The 22,902-nt window shown below is 50.6% G+C and overlaps 2 protein-coding genes across 2 annotated transcripts in view; one reads left to right on the forward strand and one right to left on the reverse strand.

Moving 5' to 3' along the window:
- Positions 1–534: 534 nt before the first annotated feature.
- DNAH1 (dynein axonemal heavy chain 1) overlaps positions 535–22,902 on the forward strand; it is a 74,092-nt gene continuing 51,724 nt past the window's right edge. The window contains exons 1-9 of the mRNA XM_079795393.1: positions 535–567; positions 777–875; positions 6,271–6,640; positions 7,627–7,699; positions 9,814–9,988; positions 10,420–10,576; positions 11,519–11,651; positions 14,387–14,548; positions 15,110–15,362. Coding sequence (XP_079651519.1) covers positions 853–875; positions 6,271–6,640; positions 7,627–7,699; positions 9,814–9,988; positions 10,420–10,576; positions 11,519–11,651; positions 14,387–14,548; positions 15,110–15,362 — 1,346 coding nt within the window. The 5' untranslated portion in view covers positions 535–567; positions 777–852. The remainder of the gene's footprint in view (positions 568–776; positions 876–6,270; positions 6,641–7,626; positions 7,700–9,813; positions 9,989–10,419; positions 10,577–11,518; positions 11,652–14,386; positions 14,549–15,109; positions 15,363–22,902) is intronic.
- On the reverse strand, positions 17,357–17,908 carry LOC307113591 (large ribosomal subunit protein eL27-like). The gene has a single exon (XM_079795392.1). The coding sequence runs from the start codon at positions 17,795–17,797 to the stop codon at positions 17,387–17,389; it is 411 nt and encodes a 136-aa protein (XP_079651518.1). The 5' UTR covers positions 17,798–17,908; the 3' UTR covers positions 17,357–17,386.

Genomic DNA, 22,902 nt, shown 5'->3' on the forward strand with positions numbered 1-22,902 from the left:
GTTGGGTGGGTACAGCTGTTACTATGAGCGCCTCCCCTGCCGCCTTTCTCCCCCCTCTTCCCCTGCATCCCCCCTCCCCACCCCCCCAAGAGAACCAGAAGCCACGGTTTTGGCGATGATCTGACCCTCAGTCCTGCGGCTGTGGCTTAAATACAAACGTCCAATTCGTAAATGTCCCCTATTATTCTCCCCAAATTATTTACACAGCTTAAAAACAACAACAACGGGATTCAAAGTTCTCACAATGCACTTGGCTGTACTGTCGCTCACTGTGGAAGAGTCTGGGAGGGGAGAGGGATTGCAGGGCCTGGATGTGAGACCCCAGAGGGCTGACCCTGGCCCGCGGCTCCACGGTGGCCCGGCGGGAGGGGAAACTCCGAGGGAGGCGGGAGGAACCAAGTGCCGAGTGTGGGGGGGGGGAAGCGGGTGCAGACTTGGGGAGGTTCCGACGGAAGCTCCGGCCCCACAGAGCCCGATGGTCCCGCCCCTTAGCAACCGGCCCAGCCAACCTCCCTAGAGACCGGCGGCAAGACACGACGTTGCGCTGTGCAGCCGGTAGGTCGGAAGGTCGGTAGGTCGGTGGGATGGAGGCTCGGCGGGGCGAGCGCGGGCAGGGGGTCCCAGTCAGGCGCAGAGGTCCGAGGACAGGAAGGAGGCCGCTCTCCCGTCCCAGGGGCCGCATCCCTGCCCATGAGTCTGAGCGTCGTGTCTGAGCCTAAGCAAGTGGGAAAGGAGTGGCGCATTTTAAAATATATGTATTTTTTACTGATTTTTAGAGAGGGAGAGAGAGAGAGAAGCATCAGTGATGGAAGAGAATCACCCCACACTGGGGACCAAGTCCGAAACCTGGGCATGTGCCCTGACCGGGAATTAAGGTGACTTCCTGGTTCATAGGTCGAGGGTCGACCACTGAGGCACGCAGGCCGGGCAAATGGGCGCATTTTTAAACAACTTTGCAGATAAGTCCTGTGTTTACCAGAGCGCGCGGTTTGAGGGACTCTGCTCCTGGACCCCCACCTCCTGTGGGAGCCCCAAGAAGAGAAGGGGCCGAGATTCTGGCCCTCGTCAGCCACGCAGTCGCCCTCCCTGATAGCTACCACATCGTCTCCTTAGTCCTTGGTGTCCCCATCTAGAAATTGGCACAGAACTGAGGCACCTGTCTCACAAGTTGCTACAGAAATCAACAGCCTCCATTTCTTTCCTCTCTTTCCTCCCTCCCTCCCTCCTTCCCTCCCTCTTTCCCTCCCTCCCTTCCTTCCACAAACACTTTAGGCACCTACCCTGTGTGTGCAAAGCCTGTGTCAGTCCCCTGCTAGGTACCAAGGTTCTAAAGATCAATGTTACTAGAAAATTCCTCTAATTGCAGCCCTCATGCTCAGCAGGCCAGTGAGTCAGGTGTTTACATATAATAAGGGAGATGTTCACTGGTGGGAGGAGCCTCATTCAGGTGGGAACACAGAGGGGGTCACATCAGGTGAGTGCTCCGAAAAGGAGAGAACCCCAGCCCGTGGGGGTTATTAGCACCCACAGTATTGTTTGCCAGGTAGCCGGCAAGGACAGATACTTCCCAAAACCCTTACGCCACAGATCCATTTGTCAAGTGAGATCTTACACAGAACTCTAGTACGTGAAACACAAAGGCACAGGGTCCTTGTTGAATCAGGGTGGGTGGCTTAGAAGCCCCCCTGCTTAGGCTCACCTCCCCACAGGTTCTCACTTAGCAAAACCTCAGGGTTCCTTGGTACCCAGTTTGAGAACCACTGTTATGGTACTAGGGACATGGACGTTTGGGTCAGCCAGAGGTGAAGACCTCAGTTTCCATTCTGGTTCTGCCAGTTCTTGGCTGCGTGTCCTTTGCAAGTTTCTAGACTTCTCTAGACCTTAGTTTCCTTGTTTGTGGATTTGTGATAAAAATAGTACCTGTTGTGAAGATCAAATACACTTTTCATCCTTGTCCATTCAGCCCAGTACCTGCCAGGTTGTTGGGTCACATGGGGTTGAATGTCTGTGAATCTAACCCAGTGATGGGCAACCTTTTGAGCTTGGTGTGTCAAACTTCGCCAAAAAACTGAGCATAACTTGGGTAGTGTGTCACTTTGAGGAAAAAACTAACTCCAAGACTCTAGTCGCAAATGTTTCATCCTCAGGAGCAGCAAATGTTTCATCCTCGGCATGCGGCCGCGTGTCATCAGAAGTGGCTACGCGTGTCAGTGCTGACACGCATGTCATAGGTTCACCATCACTGATCTAACCTGAAACTTCCTCCAGCTCAAGCCAAGAGAGCTCCCAGGTGATCTGACAAGGGAGAAAGAATAAATTGGGTTCAAATTCTAACTATGCTTCTTGCTGGCTGTGTGACCTTGCATAGGTCACTTAACCTCTCTGATCCTTGTTTTTCCCACCTCTGAGAAATGAAGATGGTCTCAGTTCCCACCTCAGAGGTTTAAAGAGATGACACATGAACTACATTTAGACCCCTTAATAGCATTCATCGTCTCCAATACTGGCATCTTACTGGCCAGTTCCCTCACACAAATGAAGGAGAGTGCCCAGCAGAGGTTTTGCTGGGAGCCATGTCCTCTCCCTCTTGCCAGCCACACTCATTCCCATGCAGCTGCTGCCATCACCCATGGGCTGTGACAGAAGAGAGAAGTCTGTTTGTCTGTCTGTCACAGGCCCTGTGCACACTGCTGGGATGGGTGGGACTGGAAGGGAGCTATTGATCTTTGTGAAGGGTTGACAGGAAACAGGACTCCCGAGTTTGCAGCTCACTTTTCCATCTTCCTTATTGGGACATGCCTGGATGGGTGCTCCCACTGTCAACCTGTTCAGAGGGAAATGGCTCACAGAGGCAGCAAATCCCCCAGTCACAGACTCCTTTTGCCCTCAGCAACACTGGTTTCCTGGACATTTCTGCATCTCTCTCCATCAGTCCTTATAATACACTGAGTGGCCAGATTATTAAGATCTCTGAACGCATAATAATCTGGCCACTCAGTGTATGTATGTATGTGTATGTGTATGTATGTATGTGTATGTGTGTGTATATATATATATATACATATATATATATATATATATCTTACCTAATAATAGACAAACATGTAAGTTGACCGTACTGCTACGCCCACAGCCAATCAGAGTGAGTATGCAAATTAGAAGGCCAAAGATGGTGGCCACCCAGCTGCTCCAGGTGCGGAGTGGCCAGGCAGGCCAGGATGCCTGCTATGAGAGGGAGGGTGGGGGGGGCGAAGGGTTATACCGGAGCAGAGTGCCTCAGCGAAGACAAGACTGCAGACTCTGGAGTCTGCAGCGAAGAGGAAGACAGCAGTCTGCAGCGAAGATGGCATACTCTGGCCGGCCAGAGTCTGCAGCAAAGACAAGATGGCACACTCTGGCCAGAGTCTGCAGCGAAGATGAAGATGGCAGTCTCTGGCCGGAGTGAAGGCCTGGGTCCCGGGTGCCGGAGGAAAACTGGTGCTGGAAGCCAAGGGAAGGAAGGCCTATTGCACGAATCTCTTGTGTGTGTGTGTGTGTGTGTGTGTGTGTGTGTGTGTGTGTGTGTGTGTATTAGAGGCCCGGTGCATGAATTCGTGCATGGGTGGGATCCGGCAATCCTGGCCAGGGAGAGGGGACATGGGCGGTTGGCCGGCCTGCCTGCTGGTCGAACTCCTGGTTGAGGGGACAATTTGCATATGCATTCAGAGATCATAATAATTTGGCCATTCAGTGTATACCAGTGAAGCAGCCGAGCATATTCAAGCCTATTTGGGAGCTGGTGAAACCAGGGAAGGGAATGCTTTCCGGTGGAACTGGGACCTTCGCCTCTCCAAGGTCTGCTCTATGTGTTGATTCTGTTCAAGGATGAGACGGCCATCTGTAGGTTTGCAGCTGTGATGGGGCTGATCTCCAGTGGGACCTCTGTCCTTCAGGATGCTCTAGGACAGTGATGGCGAACCTATGACACGCGTGTCAGCACTGACACGCGTAGCCATTTCTGATGACACGCGACCACATGCCGAGGATGAAACATTTGCTGCTCCTGAGGATGAAACATTTGCGACTAGAGTCTTGGAGTTAGTTTTTTCCTCAAAGTGACACACTACCCGAGTCATGCTCAGTTTTTTGGCAAAGTTTGACACACCAAGCTCAAAAGGTTGCCCATCACTGCTCTAGGAAGAGCATCCTGGTGACTGTTAGACAGGTGGACCAGACTTAACATTGTTTTCAGCACCTGTTCTGGGAGGCAGCTGGCCACCAGGAGTGGGATTCAGGGAGCAGAGTTCTGGTAACCCCAGCATGCTTAACTGGATAGAAGCTAGTCAGCCTTTGGGCTGAGTCTGGGACTTCCTGCCAGAGCTCCATCTGCTCTTCACAGTCCCTCCAGTTGTCTTGCCAACTCACCATCCCCTTCCTACAATGGACTCAGCAACTGCAGGCTGCTTCAGCATTGCTGGGGAGCTTGCACCAGACGGCCCCGACTGCCTACCTGCTTTTCAGGTCAGTCCAGGCAAGATTCCCCTGCCATGATCCAACAGGAGGCCTGCATGAGCCAGTCCCTACAGTGGTTAAAATAGAGATGACGGAGCATGGAACACCTAGTCAAAAGAGTGACCTGTATTGCAAATTCAGCCTCCTCCCAGCATACATAGGGTGGGAAATGGAATGGGGAAGGGGGAGAGGGTATTACTTGGACCAGGGCCTTGTGTCCTTTTATTAAGATACTAGAGGCCCAGTGCATGATTGAATCATGCACGTGTAGGGTCCCCTACACGCTTTCGCTTTCGATCGCGGGGGAGCTGGGTACCTGTCCGCTGGTGCACCAGGCCTTTCAGAAGCCTCCGGCTCGGCGGAGCCTTCTGAAAGGCCTGGTGCCGGAGCAGACAGGCACCCAGCTCCCCCGCTTTTGATGGTCCGCGGCTGGACGTGAGCTCGCTGCCCCAGAGGCCCCTTCTGTTCCGCAGCACAGCCATGGCGCAGATGCTGAGCTTGCACCGCCACTGGTGACGCGAGCTCAGCGTCCTGCTGGCCCAATCGGCTACCCCGGCCACCCCGAGTCCCGCCCCCTGCGCCTCCCTCTGGCCCAATTGTGGGCGTAGCAGAGTGATGGTAATTTACATATTACCATTTTATTAGGTAGGATTCCACTTTTTTAATTGACATTTAAAAATATATATATATTTTATTGGTTTTTTACAGAGAGGAAGGGAGAGGGATAGAGAGTTAGAAACATCAATGAGAGAGAAACATTGATCAGCTGCCTCCTGCACAACCCCTACTGGGGATGTGCCCGCAACCAAGGTACATGCCCTTGACCGGAATTGAACCTGGGACCCTTCAATCCTCTCTATCCACTGAGCAAAACCAGTTAGGGCTTTATTGACATTTTTTAGATAATTGTAAACTCATTCATTTTATTTTTGCATGGGTATTATATAGAAACTTCTTCTCTCCCATACCTTTGTCCAATTTCTCACAATGCTCCCCTGACCAAGGAGGTCACTCTGGTGCATTTTGAGGTGGCCAAGGGCTTGTTCACCCAACAATGAAAATTCTGCTCACCCTTGACCTTAGGGTGGTGGTTGATCGTGCAACCCAGTGGCACATCTGTTGCTCCCTTTGAGGGAGATGGGGGAGGGGGGCGGGCTGTGTTTCCTAAACTGGCTGACCCTGAGCGAAGTTTCTGGCAGTGGGATCTGTGGATGGTGGAGAATCGTGTCCCTCTGTGGAGGCCATTTTGTCTTCTGGATCCTGGGATATGGTTGGGAGGGTAGGCATGGGTTGGGGAGGCAGGGCATCCAGCAGGGCCGGACTGAGGGCACCAGGGCTGCCAGTGGGTGAGTCATTTTAGGGAAAACCAAACAGGGCCCTTCTTTGCGTGAGTGAGCTCTGGGCCGCCCTCTGTCTCCCCTTGTGAGAAACCAGGCCTCGCTCTCTAACACGGGGGAGAGGGGTGAGCAAGTGCAGGAGGGTGCATCGGGGTGGGGGCATTTGCAGAGCTTCCCAGACTCTCTTACTCAGCCCTGACTCGGGGGCTCATTTCTCACAGGCAACCTGCAGGGAATGCCCTGGCTCCCGGTGGGACCCTCCCTGCTCTGTGTGCCGGTCCAGACTAGGCAGAGACCACCTTTCCTCAGCGCTTCCTCTTCTCTTATCCGTGCATGGAAGGCTGGGACTGTATTGGGTGGCAAACAGGCATCCTGTATGATGGTGTCCCTGGGGACTGAGCAGAGGCTAGCCAGGCCCAGTGATGCCAGTATCTTCTCCTAGGAGCTCTGGCTGGGACATTGCCCCGAGAAGCAGCATGGAACCGGCTAAGAAAGAAGGCTACTGCCCAGGAAGTAGCCCTAAGAAATGCAATATTGCTGAGGCCCCAAAGTATACTGTGAGGAAGTCGCCTGCCAGCCTAGAGCAGAACCTGAGAAAGACTGTTCTGGGATCAGATTCTGGGTCGGAGAAGCCTCCAAGCCCTGAGCTCCAGTCCCCAGGTACACCCTGGCCTGTAGTCCCGCCCACACTCCCAGATTTGGAGCAGCTCCAGAAATTGCCCCTGACGAGCTCTGGTAAGCAGTACCCACTGATGAAACAGCGTGGATTCTACTCTGACGTCCTCAGCCCTGGATCCTTGGATGAACTTGGGGTGAGTGTGGCAGCCATCTCCTACCAAGCCTGAGCCCTCCTTATGAGTTCCATTTGCTCATCCTTCTTTCCTTCCTTCCATCTATCCATCCACCCATCCACCCACCCATCAGTTCATTTGTTCACTTATCCATCCACCTATCGACCCATCCATCTATTAATTTGTCCATTCATCCACCCACCCACTCATCCACCCTTCCTTCCGTCCTCCTGACTATCCATCTGTCCACCTATATATACTCATTCAACAACCTGCTGTGTGACAGGCCCTGGACTGAGCACTGGATATAGTACAGATGAGAGATAATGTCTCTATTGTCATGGGGCAATGGCTTTGGTGGAGAAGTTACGACTCCCCAGCTCTGGTTTGGGAGGGGTCCTTGTATGAGGTTGCATACTGCTGAGATCTAAGAGATAAGATGTCTGGTGGAGTGTGTGTGTGTGTGTGGAGGGGGGGGGGTGCAGTTCCCAGGCAGAAGGTACAGAAGGTACAAAGGCTTAGGGTCCCTGACAGAGCTCATGGCTCATGTGGAGGAAAGTACACTGTGAGAGAAGACATAGAGGCTTGGGGCAGGGAGAGGACAGAGGGGGGGTTCACTGAGCCATTCAGGCACCAGTGTTAGGAAGGTTTTAGGCAGGGGAGGGGCCAAGAGAGATAGGACAAGGACCCACTGATACCCAGTCTGCCTGGAGATGGGAGGTCCACACAGAGACCCTGCTGGCCTTGCAGCACCTCTGCCTTGCGGCTCAGTTCCAGGACCTACACCAGGAGCGCTCTCGGAGGGAGGAGTGCCAGACCAGAAGGGGTAGGGCCCACTGCAGCTGCGAATGGGGAATTGTACAAACTCTCAGGTTCTGCCCTACCCCCATTCCCCTGTGGTGCTCTCCAGTGGACTCCAGGAAGACACCTGGCCTTGGGGTCCCTCCCAGGTCCTAACTGTCCCCGGGATGTTTATGCCCCCTTGGGGTTCTGCGGTTTGCTTCTAGGAAGTATGCTGTGGCCCTCGCATGAACCAGAACCTCTTACGGCAGGCCGACCTTGACAAGTTCACCCCAAAAGGTCAGTGCCCTGGAGGGCTGGGTGGGCGGGTAAGGTTAGAAGCAGGGCCTCTAGCTTCAGGGAGACCCTGGCTGAAGGTCTCCTCGAATGTAAAATGGGGATAACAAGGGACAAGGTGCTTTGCAAGGGCCCTGCTCACTGAACGGAGTGCTGAGTGAGCCACAGCTGCTTTATCACACTCTCTCAGAGCTGTGACAAGGGTACCGGGTGGAGGGCATGGGGTGCTGAGGGCCCGGCTCCCGTTCCCTCCTCCCAGCTGGGGATGGTAGGGCATTTACATGTGCCTTTTCTGCCTCCCCTGGGACGGGGCTTGGAGAAGGCCAGGGCCGTGTCTGAGCTGTTCCCCGCTAGGGCCTCAGCACCTCGAACAGAGCCTGGCACAGGACGGTGCGCAGGCGCTGTTTGCTGAAAGAGGGCATAAGGACTCTGTCCTGTGTCTGTGATGAGTCTGGTAAGGACCAGGAGGGGTCTGCAGGAAGTGGGCAGTCCCAGTGGTGGAGGGAAGGAAAGGGTGGTTCCAGGAGAGGCAGCGAGCAGGGTGGGGCCCCGAGTGGCAGTGAGGAGCTAGGTGGGGCCCTCCCACGTGCTGGCAGACAGGACAGCCCTTCATCAGGCACAGCTGTCCCACGGCCCTAGCTGTCTGCCCCAGCTCTCCAAGCCCAGCAGAGGCCTGGCTCTTCGTTGGCACCACCCAGATGAATCCTGCCAGGACCACGGGTCTCATGGCGCCTGTGAACTCCAAAGTGGCAGAGGGAACATCACATGTGTGTGCATTCTGTGACCTGAGGATCCAGCCTGTTGTGTTCAACAGTCTCACAAGTACATGTGGCCCAGAAAACGGTTACAAACCACAGATGTGAGAGCTGTGAGGGTGCTGGGAATGGTGCTGCCACCATCCACGGTGGGGAAGGTGGGGTGGTCAGCAGCTCTGCTGAAAGGCAGTCAGGGTTCTGGGCAGCCAGCAGCAGAAGTCCACTGTGCTGCCAGCAGGCTCGTCGAGGCAGCAGGGGCCAGAGGCCAGGCTTTGCTTCCTCGCCCTGGCTCCGTCTTGGCCCTGAGACTCAGGGCAGGCCCAGGAGCCCATGTTCTGGCAGTGGAATGGTGTCATGGACCCACAGGCTCAAGAGCAGGTGACCAGGGGTCTGAAAACTGCCTTCTTGGCCAGACCTTGTGCTGCGAGGTTCCCCGAGCACTTGGCAGTTTTGGTGAAAGAATGGGCTCAGCTGAGCCCCTGGAGGCTTCTGTGGGGCCCCAGAGAGAGGGTGAGGCCCAAGGAGAGTCAGAGGGCCCCAGGAGATGGAGGGGGACCATCACTGAGCTGTCCTGAGCCCCTCCAGCCCCTGAGTCTCTGAAGCATCTTCCCACGCCTCATTTCCCAGCTCCATGGTCTCAGTTTTCCTGGAATTTTCCACGTAACAGCCCAAACCCTGAGCAACACCTCAGCACCAGGAAGCTGGAATGGTCACCCTACCAATAAGTCTCTGTCTACCAGCTCCCCCCAGACATGGCACGAACGCCTCTGTCTGGCTGGGTGTCTAAGGAGAGGTGTCCATTTTGTGACTTGAAGGTGCCCAGGGCCCAGGTGGTGGTGCCTCAGCTCTATGGCCACCAGGTTGCCCTGAGTTTAAAATGGTCCCAGGGAGTGGATGGATTTCAGACTGATATCCTTTGGGCGGGGGGAGGGGGGAAAGGGTTCTAGGGTAGGGATAGCAGGAACCCATCCCAAATGTGCAGGGAGCTATCACTTTGCCTTCCTGTCTAGTTGTAGTCCTCACCGGAGGTTTGGTTCAGCATCTGGCCTGAGCAAAGGCCACTGGTGCCGGGGTTGTGGGCGGTGTGGAAGGGAAAGATGGAGCATGCTGGCTCTGGGCAAGGAGGGCAGGACCGAGCAGACCTTCGGGAGGCTTCGTCCCTCAGGCTTGCACTCCTTTGGGTGCCTGGCACCATGTCTGGCTTCTCCCACCACTGCCCGGCCATAGGCTAACATACACACCATGTCCCAAAGTAGTGTGTATGCCTCATGCCTGCCTAGTGCTTTGTCTTGGGGGCGGGAGGGGGGCGGCGTTGAGCCCCAGCCTGAGTCTCTGCAGCTCCTGCCCCTCCTCCACCTGCAGTCAGAACCTTTGAGCTTCCTGAGGACTTGGAGGAGCGCCTGAAGCAGGAGCGCATCGGCGCCACCACTGAGGTGCTCACCCAGGCCGACTTCCCGCTGCAGGCCTATGAGCCCAAGGTGCAGGTGCCCTTCCTGGTGCTGCCAGGCCAGTGCCCCCGCAAGATTGAGATTGAGAGGTATGGCTGGTGGGCTGTGGGAGGGCCTGTCCTCTAGGAGGCTGTGTCCCCACAACTTGGGGTGAGGGACAGCGGGCAATTCAGTGACCCTTCCCACAGAGGTCACTAAAATGAGTCTGGGTGCAAGTTTTCACATCAAAGCCTCTAGGCCTTTGGTCTTTTAATGGGAACAAAGTGCTTTCCTTGCTGTGGAATCGGGGAGGGTGACATTTGGGTCAGCGTGGTAGAACTGCAGGCAGGACAGAAGGGCAGTTGGAGTCCAGTACACCAGCTCCAGTCCTTGCACTGCTTCCTGCTGAGTCTCAGAGGGGCAAAGGGCTCTGGAGGGGTCCCTGGGCCACATCCCTGCCACCTCGATCCTATGGGCTTTTGCTGACATTCATTTTGTTCACACAAGCCATCATGAGATTTCCCTTGTCTTCCTCCGCCAGGCGGAAGCGACTGTACCTGAGCCTGGACATTGCGAAATTGCTGGCCAATGAGGGCATCGACTCCAACAAGCTCATGCCCAGGCACCCAGACCCCTACCACCCCCAGACTATCGAGCAGGGCAACGACCCGCTCTTCCCCATTTATCTCCCACTGAAGGTGAGTCCAACTTCCACGGAGGGCTGGTGGTCAGGGGGTTGGGGTACAGGACCTTAGTTGAGGGGTCAAACCAGAAAGGGGACCCCATGGCAATCACAAGTACTTGTCAAACATGGCAACTGCATCATTGGAGTCCCCTAGGAGTCTCAAGCATCCCAGGCTGGGACAGAGGGGCCCGAGGACTCATGGGATGCTGATTCTCCACTTCTTCCCTGGGAGCCTAGGCAGCCTTGTAGGCCTGCTCCTGCCGCCCCCCCCCCCCCCGCCGCCCCCCCACAAGACACCAAGTAGCAGCCCAGCTGGACTGTGGAATATGTACAGGCCTCCCTCACACTGTTCTAGGCTCACTGAGATGAGGAGATGGAGTGGAGGACATCATTGCAGCCCCTTTGGGGTACCAATGGGGAAACTGAGCCCAGGGAGAAGAAAGAGGGAAGATAACCTGCCCTGGCTTTTACCTGCCTCTCCATCCTTCCTCTCCATGGCCCTGAGTGTCTCTTGGGGAGGCAGAGCTGAATCCAGTTGCACATCGCCCTTCTAGGGTGGCCTGACAACCCTGACTCTCCATCATTTCCAAGTCTTGGTGGGGTGCCCAGGAAAATCCAAGGGCCACCTCTTGCCCTGGACCTGAGCTAGATGGTCCTGAGCAGTAGGAGGGAGAGCCCCTATCCCCCTGTGAGCCCAGGTACCCTTCTGCCTGAACCTCAGGATGGTTTAGTTTGACAAGGATCCAGGGTTCCATAGAAACAGAACTCATGGGCCCCTCATGGGCCCCTCATGGGCCCCTGTGAACAGCAGAGGAGGTGCTCAGCTTTCTGGTCCCCAGTCTGCAGCACCTACACCTGGAGGAGCCTACGTAGGTGCCCCATCCTCTGCCTGCCCAGCCACTCAGGCCCCCGTGGGTTGAGCTGCCTTCTCCTGACATCTGCTGCTTTCTTCCAGGTGTTTGACAATGAGGAGTTTGACTGCCGGACTCCCAGCGAGTGGATCAACATGGGTTTGGAGCCAGGCTCTCAGGTCAGGAGACCAGTCCCAGGAAAAGCCCTCCTGCCCACCAATGACGTCCTGGGGCACGGTGAGCAGGGCCAGCCTGGGAGGGGGCAGGACCCTGGATGGTACCATCCTGGCCCAGCAGTAGCCCTGCCATGGGTCCCTGGGCTGCCCTGGGACCTGGAAGCCCTGGGAGGTGAGGGCCCCACCTTTTTAGACCTCCCAGCTGGCATACAGGCCAAGGGGATGGCTACACAAAGGCCAGAAATGCAGGGACCAGGGATGACATCAGTGGAGGGCTGGGGAAGGGACTGCTGGATGGTGTCTAGAGTTAAAAACAAAACAACTTTGACTTAATGGTAATAAAAAATATACGTCTGTTAGAGATGTACACATGTGAATAGGGGCACAGTTTGAGCCCTTTCATCCCACCACCCAGAACTCACCATTGCTCCAGCTCAAATTGTGGCCCGTTAGCCTTCACCTCTACATGAATAATACATACACTGTCACACACACTCACACATTTGCAAACTCTCAGAGACACAATCACACACGTTCACAAGCACGCTATCCCATGCACCATTCCACACACAAACATGCAGTCGCACTCATGCACATTTTTACCACACACACACACACACACACACTTGCAACCACTATCGCATCCCCCCCCCCACATACCCACACCGATGCCCAGGTTTGCTTGGCCTTGTCTATGTTGGCATGTCCTCGGGAGCTGGGTCTGCCCTGGGGGCCGGGAGGCTCTCTCCAGTTGGCTGCTGTTGGGAACAGTGCCAGGGTGAGCTTCCTCGGCCACCACCCCGGCCTGTGTGGCTGGCTCTGTGTAGGTGTCTTGGAAGGTCTAGGTCATGTGGTTGGAGTTTGGAGGTGGCCATGCCCGTGTGTGAGGCTGAGGGTCACTCTGCTTCCTGCCAGTGGCTGGACCAGCCACCATGGAGCAAGGAGGGGGCCAGGTGCAGGTAGGAGTGCGAGAGCCATGTTGGTTTTTAGGCTGCTCAGCGTCCTGGGGGCCCTCAGTGAGTCCATTGAGCACGCTGTTAACTTTATGTTTCAATTTAAAATCAGGTTAATGCTGGAATCAATTTCTCTGAACTAGACAAGAAGGCTAGAATGTTCCCTTTATTTTTTACTTAATTACAAAAATAATTTAACTCAATTGTTCCCAGATTGCCAATTCCTGGTGATAAACCAGAAGGTTTGGGGCTGCATTAACCTTAAATGCACCAAGTAGCAGCCTCCCGGAGTGCTTCTGCTCCTACCCCTCGTGGGCCCTGGCCTTGAAGCTGGAGGAGGGCTGGCCGGGAGCGTCTCTGCCAGAGCGCTCGCTTTCGGTGGGGGCTTCGGTGATGTCTTTTCCTCTGAGTTGAGCCAAAACAAGGTCAGCATTTTCAAAAAGGAAACTTACGAAGAAAGGAAGAGAAAACAAAAATAGAGCCAAAGCCCGGCTCGTGTGGCTCAGTGGTTGATTGTCGACCCATGAATCAGGAGACCCCAGTGTGATTCCTGGTCAGGGTATATGCCAGGGTTTCGGGCTCAATCCCTGAGGGTGTGCAGGCGGCAGCCAATCAGTATTTCTTCCTCATCGATGTTTCTAGCTTTCTCTTCCTCTCTCTCTCTCTAAAGTCAATAAAAACATATTTAAAAAGCACAAACAGAACCACAGCCGGTGAGGTATTCCACAGCAACCTCCTGTACTCATCTAGCCAGCATCAGCCCCCGGGGAGTGCTTCCTGGGAACGCCAGCCTTCCTTCCTCAGTCCACTCTGTTGCCCACATTTGTTTTAAGCCACTATGTATTGAGGCCTTCTCCACCTGGCACCGTGCCATGCTTGTCTTTACTTCTGTACAAGGTTATTGAGCACCTACTATACGTACCAGATTCCATTCTAGGTGTAGGGATGCAGCTGTAATCAAGGTGGGACAACAGTCACTTCTGCCCTTGGGGCGCGGATGCTCGTGTGAGGAGGCTGACCAGCACCGGAGAGGATGCTGCACTGTATGACCTAAGCGCTCAGAGAGTGCCTGGGGCAAAGGCGCTATTTTAGGCAGAGAGGCTTCTCCCAGGGAGAAACCACTTGAGCAGGGAACAAACCAGCAATAAGGTAACTTGAGTGAAGACTGTTGGCAGAGGGCACAGCCAATGCCAAGGCAGGAGCAAGCTCCAAAGCCTCAGGAAGAGTCAGGCATCCAGGAGAGAAATGTGTGGGGTGCAGTGGCAGGGGGTGAGCCGGAGAAGCAGGCTTTCAGCCTGGGGCGTGGAGGGAGGCCCATCCAGACCCAACAGGCCCTGAGGCCCCCTTGAGGACATCACAGGGCAGCAGGCTTCTACTCTGCCTTAGGCTGTCCTGATCTGAGGGGCTCGGGCTCAGCTGCCACAGGCAGCCTGTGGGGAGGGTGCAGGTCACTTGCCCTTCCTCAGCCTATGGGAAGGGCATAAGTCACCCTGGACTTGTCTGTTTAAAGGGGTCTAGCTCAGACATGATGACCTTTACAACCAGACCCTCTATGGGTCTGTTGCTGGGGCTTTCCTGTCTCTCTCTCTGCCCCTTTGGGGACATGCCGAGCACAAGGGCTGAGAGGCTCCATCTGGCTCCTCCTGCTGCCCGGGTTCTCCAGAGTCCAGCTCAGCTGGGAGGAAGCAAGGCCCCCGTTCTGCTGGGGCCAGAGGGGGTCTTCCTGGTGTGAGTGAGGCCAGACTAGTGACCTCTGAACTTGTTTCCAGCCCCTGCTGCTCACACTCAGAGGCCCCTGCTCACCCCGTGCAGGGAACACTGGTGGGTTCCCATCCTATTTCAGAGGACCCCAAAAGTCGGGAGCTGAAGTATGAATGGTGCAGTGTTGGTGTCCTGGACTACGACAAGGAGAAGAAGCTGTACCTGGTGCACAAGACAGATGAGAATGGCTTGGTGCGAGATGAGATGGGGCAGCCCATCCTGAACGGAGGGGTCACTGCTGAAGGTACAAGCTCCCTGACCCTGATCCAGGCGGACCCCCACCTCAGGTTGTGCCTGGCCCGTGACTGAAGCCAACCCCCACCTAGGGCACAGCCAGCTCAGGTTGGAATTCTCCCTTGCTCCGTTTGTCCTGTGGCTGTCTGTCCCTGACCAGTGAGATCAGAGGGCCCATCACTCCGAGACCCCAGGAAGGGCAAATGGCCATTATTTGGTATGTGCCACCTTCAGCATGATGCTGAGAAGGAGCCCGAGGCCCTCAATTGGTGATGTCTGTCCTCGTGTGGCATCAAGGAATGGGCACTTAAACAGCCACCCCTGTATAGTTCCTTGTTTGTGCAAAGCTCTTTACAGTTTGCAAAGCACTTGCACATCCATCCAAGACAACCCGAGAGGTGGGCAGGGCAGGGAGTGTCATCAGACCCATTTCACAGATGTGATGGGGGTCAGAAAAGGGAACCACCTGCTTGGGCTACCATGCAGCAGCCACGGAGCCAGGCTGCAACCTGGTGTCCAGCCCAGAGATCTGACAGAGTATTCTCTCCCCCCCCCCCTCCCCCGGCCTCAGGAAGGCCACCCCTCATGAACTGCCAATACTGGGTGCCACGGATCCAGCTTCTCTTCTGTGCTGAGGACCCACGTGTGTTTACGCAGCGGGTGGTCCAGGCCAACGCCCTACGCAAGAACACGGAGGCGCTGCTGCTGTACAACCTCTATGTGGACTGCATGCCCTCCGAGGGCCACCAGCTCCTCAATGAGCAGAGCATGAGCAAGATCAAGCAGTGGGCCATGAGCACGCCCCGGATGCGCAAAGGGCCCACGTGAGTCCCTGCCAGACCTTTCCCCAAGCCCAAACATTGCCACCTCCAGGAAGCCCTCCCGTGGGGACCTAGTGCTGCCCAGGGGTAGTGCTCCCTTCATTCTTATCTGTTTAGGGCTATCTCTCCCACTGCACTATGGACTTTTATATATATATATATACATATATATATATATATATATATATATATATATATATACATATATATATATACACACACACACACTTTATATTTATATTTATATTTATATTTATATTTATATTTATATTTATATTTATATTTATATTTATATTTATATTTATATTATTTATTTCAGAGAGGAAGGGAGAGAGAGATGAGAGATAGAAACATCAATGATGAGAGAGAATCATTGATTGGCTGCCGTCTGCACACTCCCTACTGGGGAACGAGCCCGCAACCTGTGCATGTGCCCTTGACCATAATTGAACCCGGGACCCTTCAGTCTGCAGGCAGACACTATACAATCATCCAAACCAGCTAGGGCACTATGGACTTCTTGGACCCAAATAATTTCTTGTTCATTTCCAGATCTCTTATTATCAATATGGGCTCATGGGTTCCTATTTTATTCAAAGGGTTATAATCTATTACTACCATTTTTTTTATTTTGATGCTCAAATTGTCCCAGATTTGGCCAGTGGGAGCCTCCTCAAGGTGATTCCAGTGTCCTTCTGATATGTTCCTATTGTTGTTGTTTTTAGCATGTTTTTACTTTATGGCACAGCGAGAAGTTCTGGACTCATCTTGTACTTTCCCAGACCTAGCCCCGAAATCAGCTATTTCTCTAAGGAGCCCTGGTTCCTTTTAGTGGGCAATGGTATTTAAAAGCCAAGATCTGGGCATTAGATGTGCTCATTGCTACTGGGAAAGCATTTCTTTTTATTTTTTATTTCTTTTTATTGATTTCAGAGAGGAGGGGAGAAGGAGAGATAGAAACATCAATCATGAAAGAGAATCATTGATCAGCTGCCTCCTGCATGCCCCCCACTGGGGATCGAGCCCGTAACCCAGGCATGTGCTCTTGACCAGAATTGAACACGGGACCCTTCAGTCCGCAGGCCAATGCTCTATCCACTGAGCCAAATCAGCTAGGTCTACAATATTTCTATTATATAAAACTTGCTGATGTTTTCTTTGTGACCTAATATATAATCAGTTTTTGTGAATATTCCATTTGTACTTGGGAAGGGGCATAGTGCTAGTATTAGGGTATAAAATTATATCAATTATTAGGGTGTATTGTACTCTAATAATATGTATTATATATAATATACATAATATATATTTTATAAAAATATATAATATATATTTTATGCACTATAAAATTATTCCATAAAATCTACTTTATTGATTACTATGTTATTTATGTCTTCTTTTCTTTTTAAAATATATTTTATTGATTTTTTACAGAGAAGAAGGGAGAGGGACAGAGAGCTAGAAACATCGATCAGCTGCCTCCTGCACGCCTCCCACTGGGGATGTGCCCACAACCAATCAAGGGACCGGATTCAAACCTGGGACCTTTCAGTCCGCAGGCTGACACTCTATCCACTGAGCCAAACCGGTTTCGGCATATTTATTTATTTTTATTTTTATTTTTTAAATATATTTTATTGATTTTTACAGGGAGGAAGGGAGAGGGATAGAGAGCTAGAAACGTCGATGAGAGAGAAACATCAACCAGCTGCCTCCTGCACACCCCCTACTGGGGATGTGCCCGCAACCAAGGTATATGCCCTTGACCGGAATCTAACCTGGGACCTTCCAGTCCACAGGCTGATGCTCTATCCACTGAGCCAAACCGGTTTCGGCTCGGCATATTTATGTCTTCTATATCTTCACTTACTTTTGTCCACTGAGAGAAAATGTTATATCATCATTATGAATTGCAGCTTTTAGCATTAAAAAGTGTCCTTTATCAGGTCTAATGCTTTTTATTTTTTTAATTTTTATTTATTTATTTATTATTTTTATGGCTTTTTAATGACAGAAACAAAAAATATCTAAAACCGCAGCTTCTGGAAGAACCATTTGTTCTTGCCAGTCTTGTACCTCTCTTCAAACTTGACTTTGGCCTCCCGTCGGGCCTTGCGTTTTAGAGCAGGGTCTCTGAAAACGTCCTTGTTGACAACAGTTTTGTCCAAGGGGATGTCCACAGAGTACCTTGTGGGCATGAGGTGATTGTAGTTATAAACTTTCACAAAAGACTTGATCTTTGACCTCTTGGCAATTTTCTTCTTGCCCATGGCAGCTGTCACTTTTCGGGGGTAGCGGTCAATTCCAGCCACTAGAGCATGGCTGTAGGGGCGGTCCGAGGTGCCATCATCAATGTTCTTTACGATGATGGCTTTGCGTCCGGAGTAGCGTCCAGCCAGGACCAGCACCACCTTCCTGGGTTTCATAAACTTGCCCATTTCGAATGCAGCCACTCGGGCCTAGAGCAGAAAAAAAGCTCTAATGCTTTTTAACTTGAATTTTACTTTGTTTGATATCAGAATTATAATCTGGCTTTTTTTGTTGTTTCCATCTTCCTGATGCATCTTTCTATTTTTAGCCTTTCTGTTTTAGAGAGGTCTTGTTATCAACATATTGGGTCTTTGTGAGTCAAATTAAAAATCTTTTTCTTGTAATAAGTGATAGAGCTGATATGTTTAATCTCAATTATGTCATATTATTTAATACTAGAGGCCCAGTGCACGAAATTTGTGCACCGGAGGGTGTGTCCCTCAGCCCAGCCTGCACCCTCTCCAATCTGGAACCCCTCGAGGGATGTCCAACTGCCCGTTTAGGCCCGATCCTACTGGGATCGGGCCTGAATGGGCAGTCAGACATCCCTCTCACAATCCAGGACCTCTGGCTCCCAACTGCTCGCCTGCCTGCCTTCCTGATTGCCCCTAACCGCTTCCGCCTGCCAGCCTGATCACCCCCTAAGCACTCCCCTGCCAGCTTGATTGATGCATAACTGCTTCCCTGCCAGCCTGATTGCCCCTAACTGCCCTCCTCTGCAGGCCTGGTCACCCCTAACTGCCCTCCCCTGTAGGCCTGGTCACCCCTAACTGCCCTCCCCTGCAGACCTGGTCACCCCTAACTGCCCTCCCCTGCAGGCTTGATCACCCCCAACTGCCCTCCCTTGCAGGCCTGGTCCCTCCCAACTGCCCTTCCCTGCTGGCCATCTTGTGGTGGCCATATTGTGTCCACATGGGTGCAGCCATCTTGTGTGTTGTAGTGATGGTCAATTTTCATATTACTCTTTTATTAGATAGGATTATAGTTATTACTAGAGGCCCGATGCACAAAATTCGTGCAAGAGTAGGCCTTCCTTCCCCCGGTTGCCGGCACCAGCTTCCCTCTGGCACCCGGGACCCGGGCTTTGCTAGCAGCCCCGGCTTCGTCCAGAATGTCATCCGGAAGGATGTCCAGAAGGAAGTCTGGTCTAATTAGCATATTACCCTTTTATTATTATAGATGCTGTGTTTCTCTACATGATGTATTTTCTTTGTTCTTGTACTTTTAAAATTCATTTTGGTATTTAAGAAGGTTTGTACCTTCATTTTAGTGGATTCTTTTGTTCTTCTCCTCTTTATAATTCCTGTAAACTCCTCCTTTCCTACTTAACCTTTTAATATCCAGTTTGTCAGTTTTTAATGGTATTTCTAACTCTCTTCTATTTTCTCTGCAACAATCCTCAATCTCATTCTTCTTTCTCCTTCCATTTTTAGTTGCTCTTTTCTACTGAATATTTTAACATGGTATTTTTTCACTCTCATCTGTATCTTTGTGTTAGCCTAAAGTCTACAATTAAATATATTAAGCATATTAGTCTTCTTTCCTGACGTTTCCCCTATCATTTCATAGGGGAGGAAGAAAGTCCTTTTTCCTTACACCTTTCTAGGTTTTCTGCTGGGGCTCTGTAATAAAGGACAGACTAACAGGAGGAAAGCATACAAATGTATTTAATATGTTTTAGTTAGTTGACATGGGACCCTCCATAAGGAAATGAAGACTTGAAGAGGTTAAGCCCAAGTGTTTTTATGCTAGTCTTGGTGAGGAGTGGAAAGCTGTGGGAAAATGTGATAGGACAGAAGGATATGAGCTAGGGCAGTGGTCGGCAAACTCATTAGTCAACAGAGCCAAATATCAATAGTACAACGATTGAAATTTCTTTTGAGAGCCTAATTTTTTAAACTTAAACTTCTTCTAACGCCACTTCTTCAAAATAGACTCACCCAGGCTGTGGTATTTTGTGGAAGAGCCACACTCAAGGGGCCAAAGAGCCACATGTGGCTCGCGAGCTGCAGTTTGCCGACCGCTGAGCTAGGGTAGTAAACTGGGAAAACTTAGCAAGGCCTGTTCCTTCAGTTCCTCTTGGCAGTGCGCCACCTGAGAGCTAAGGTTGTCCTTTCCTCCAAGGTGTAGGAGAGCGCCTCTCATGACAGAGTCTAATGACCTGCCTCAGGACAAGGGCAGAGGGTTCTTCCTGCTCCTGCTCTTTCTCAAATTCCTTCAGCTTAAAACATTCAGTATGCGAAGGTCCATATTTTGGGGTAATGTGGGACACACACACCCCCGTTTATGAATTTTGTGCACCGGGCCTCTAGTATTCTTATAAAAGCTCAAGGGTATAGCGTTCTAGAGTTCTTGCATGTTTAAAACTTGAAGGACAACCTGACTCAATATAAAATCCTTGGTTCACACTTTTATTCCAAGAGGGTTTTTTTGTTTTGTTTTGTTTTTGATCCTCATTGGAAGATATTTCTTTCCATTTATTGATTTTTAGAGAGAGTGGAAGGGAAGGGGGGAGACATAGAGAAACATCTATGTGAGAGAGACACATCAGTTACCTGCATGCACCCTGACCAAAACCGAACCCGGGACCCTTCAGTCGTGGCTGATGCTCTATCCACTGAGCAAAACTGGCTAGGGTTTGTTTTGTTTTAATGCTTGCCTTGCTTTGTATGTTGCTTTTGAAAAGCCTGATACCAGTCCAATGCCCCGTCCCTTTGTATGTTGCTTTTGAAAAGCCTGATACCAGTCCGGGGCATTGGACTGGTATCAGGCTTTTCAAAAGCAACATGTGTCTCTCTCACATAGATGTTTCTCTCTCTATGTCTCCCCACTTCCCTTCCACTCTCTCTAAAAATCAATAAATAGAAGGAAATGTCTTCCAATGAGGATCGAAAACAAACAAACAAAAACCCCTCTTGGAATAAAAGTGTGAACCAAGAATTTTATATTCAGTCAGGTTGTCCTTCAAGTTTTAAACATGCATGTTCTTTGGTTGATCTCTTACATCCCCCCTCCCCCCAAACCTCCCTTGCCTTCCCTCTGAGGTTTGGCAGTCTGTTCGGTGCCTCTAGTCTTTGGATCATTCATTTCTTTATGTGTGCACTCAACACCTGTGTACTGGGAACCCTTTGATACAAGGCCCTGTTCAAGGCTCTGCAGAAATGACCATAAGCTGGACATATCCCATGTCTACTTGTAGACATGTAGAAGGATATGGTAGATTATTTTGAAGGATATGTTTGATTATTTTGCTTGGAGTCCTTGAGGATTTTTTTAATCTTTTAAAGCCCAATCATTTTACTAAAGTATGCATCAGAGTTGATCATTCTGGGTCAGTTTTCCCAAGTACACAATGGGCCTTTTAAACACAGAAATTCAGATATTCTTTTATTTCTGGAAGTTTCTTTTGAATTACAGGTGTGTGTATTTTCCAGAGCAGGAAGCTTTTATACCTTTTAGACAAAGAATCAATAGATTTGTGAAGAATGGAGAGATAGAGGGGTTGGTTTAGGATGGGGGTGGGGAGTCCCTGGTGAAGAAGTAACTAGGAAGATAGGGGCTAGTTTGACAAGGTTTGTTGGTATGTATGGACGAATGGCTCAGCAACCCCAAATTCTCCAGCTGTCTACCCACTGCACACCTCCTCCTTCTCCTGAATTATAGTTTTAAATATTAGTTTTGTTCTTTTGTTTTGTTTTTTTCTTCATCAGAGATTCCATTATATCTATCTATCTACCTTTCTACCTCTCTATCTTGCTGCTTCTTTGCCAATTTCTAATTCAACCATTTTCTGACCCCTTTTAGTTCTTTCTCTTTATCAGTTTTATTCTCTTCATTATATTCCTGCCTTTCTTCAATGTACTTTATTACATTTCTTATTGACTCTATGATTACATTTATTTATTTGGCTCTCTTCTTTCTTGGGCACTTTGTAATTTAGCCTTCCTTCCTGAGAAAGTTTTGTTTCTTCCATTTATTTTCTTTTCAGTCAAATATCTTTTCTTCCCATTTTCCTATTTCTGTGTTGTGTTTTTGAATCTGATTTAAGGTGTTTTGTTCATGTGCCCAAATACTTGTTTGAAGATGTTTAGTTCAGTTTGAAGAGTTGTGTTAGTTTTCTCCTGTTTTGTCTGTCTGTGTGTGTGTTTTTTGTTGTTGTTTTGTTTTGTTTTTTGAGGAGTGCATGAGACTTTTCATCAGTTAAAGTCTTCTCTCTCTTTTTCTTATAGTAACTTAAAAAATGTACTTCACTTTCACCTACTCCATGGATTTGGGATGTTTTACAAGATTCCTAGTTCAAGGTTGCCCTCTGCTGTTAGTGTAACAAACTAGCTTTCTGTTTTTAATGGATGGCTCTGTGTGTGTGTGTGTGTGTGTGTGTGTGTGTGTGTGTGTGTGTGTGTTTTTAAGAAGAATTGTGTGTCCTCCAAGGTTTTTTGTTCTCTCTTATCTTTTAGGACTCCAATTTTCACTTTTACTTTTTCCCCAGTCACCTTCCAATCTCCAAATGACTCCTCTCTTCTGTCACCTTCCTCCTCATAAGTCATGCCCTTCCGAGAAGCTACGTTGAATGCATGCATGTCAGTTTCTTCCTTATGCTTTGCCAGGACTCTTGCTCAGTATATCTGCAGGTGGGATTGGCTTGCTCTTTCTGGCAGGACTTCAGATCAATCTTAGGGCTACCACTACTCCCTCTTTCACAGTTTTCCTCAGTCTTCCCTTGTTCTCCGGGAAGGCTTGCAGCAGGAATATGAGCAACAGCTCACTGGGAGTTGATGTTTATTTTTCTATTTCAAAATAATGTAAAGTTTGAGCATTCTCTCTATTCTAGTTATGCTAAAGGTGTTATTTGTTCTTGCTTTTCTTTTTTTCTATGTATGTATGTATGTATGTATGTATGTATGTATGTGTTTTTGAGAGTGTGCTGGGAGAGTTGAATTGATGTAGCCACCGTTACCTTGGTTGCCCAGAATCTCATTTCTTCAGTTTTAGGTTATTTAGAACATTTACATAATAAAGATGCTGGGCTCAGATTGGCTTAGACATCAGGGAAATATTCTAGTACACTACTTTAGCTGTAATAAGTAATCTGATGCAGGCGGCCTCAGGCTCAGTGTGCGGGGGCTCAGCATGCCTCCAGTGCATGCTGGCTTCATCTCCAGGCTGGATGGCAGCAGCAGTTTCCGAAGCACAGGTTCAGGGTCCATTAAGTCCTGCCATAGGCCAGAGTCCC

The sequence above is a fragment of the Cnephaeus nilssonii genome (assembly GCF_951640355.1).
Source record: "Cnephaeus nilssonii genome assembly, chromosome: 17".
In the NCBI taxonomy this organism is placed as follows: Eukaryota; Metazoa; Chordata; class Mammalia; order Chiroptera; family Vespertilionidae; genus Cnephaeus; species Cnephaeus nilssonii.

Excerpts from the sequence above, each read along its gene's own strand:
- LOC307113591 (XM_079795392.1), bottom strand. The coding sequence starts at position 17,797 with ATGGGCAAGTTTATGAAACCCAGGAAGGTGGTGCTGGTCCTGGCTGGA.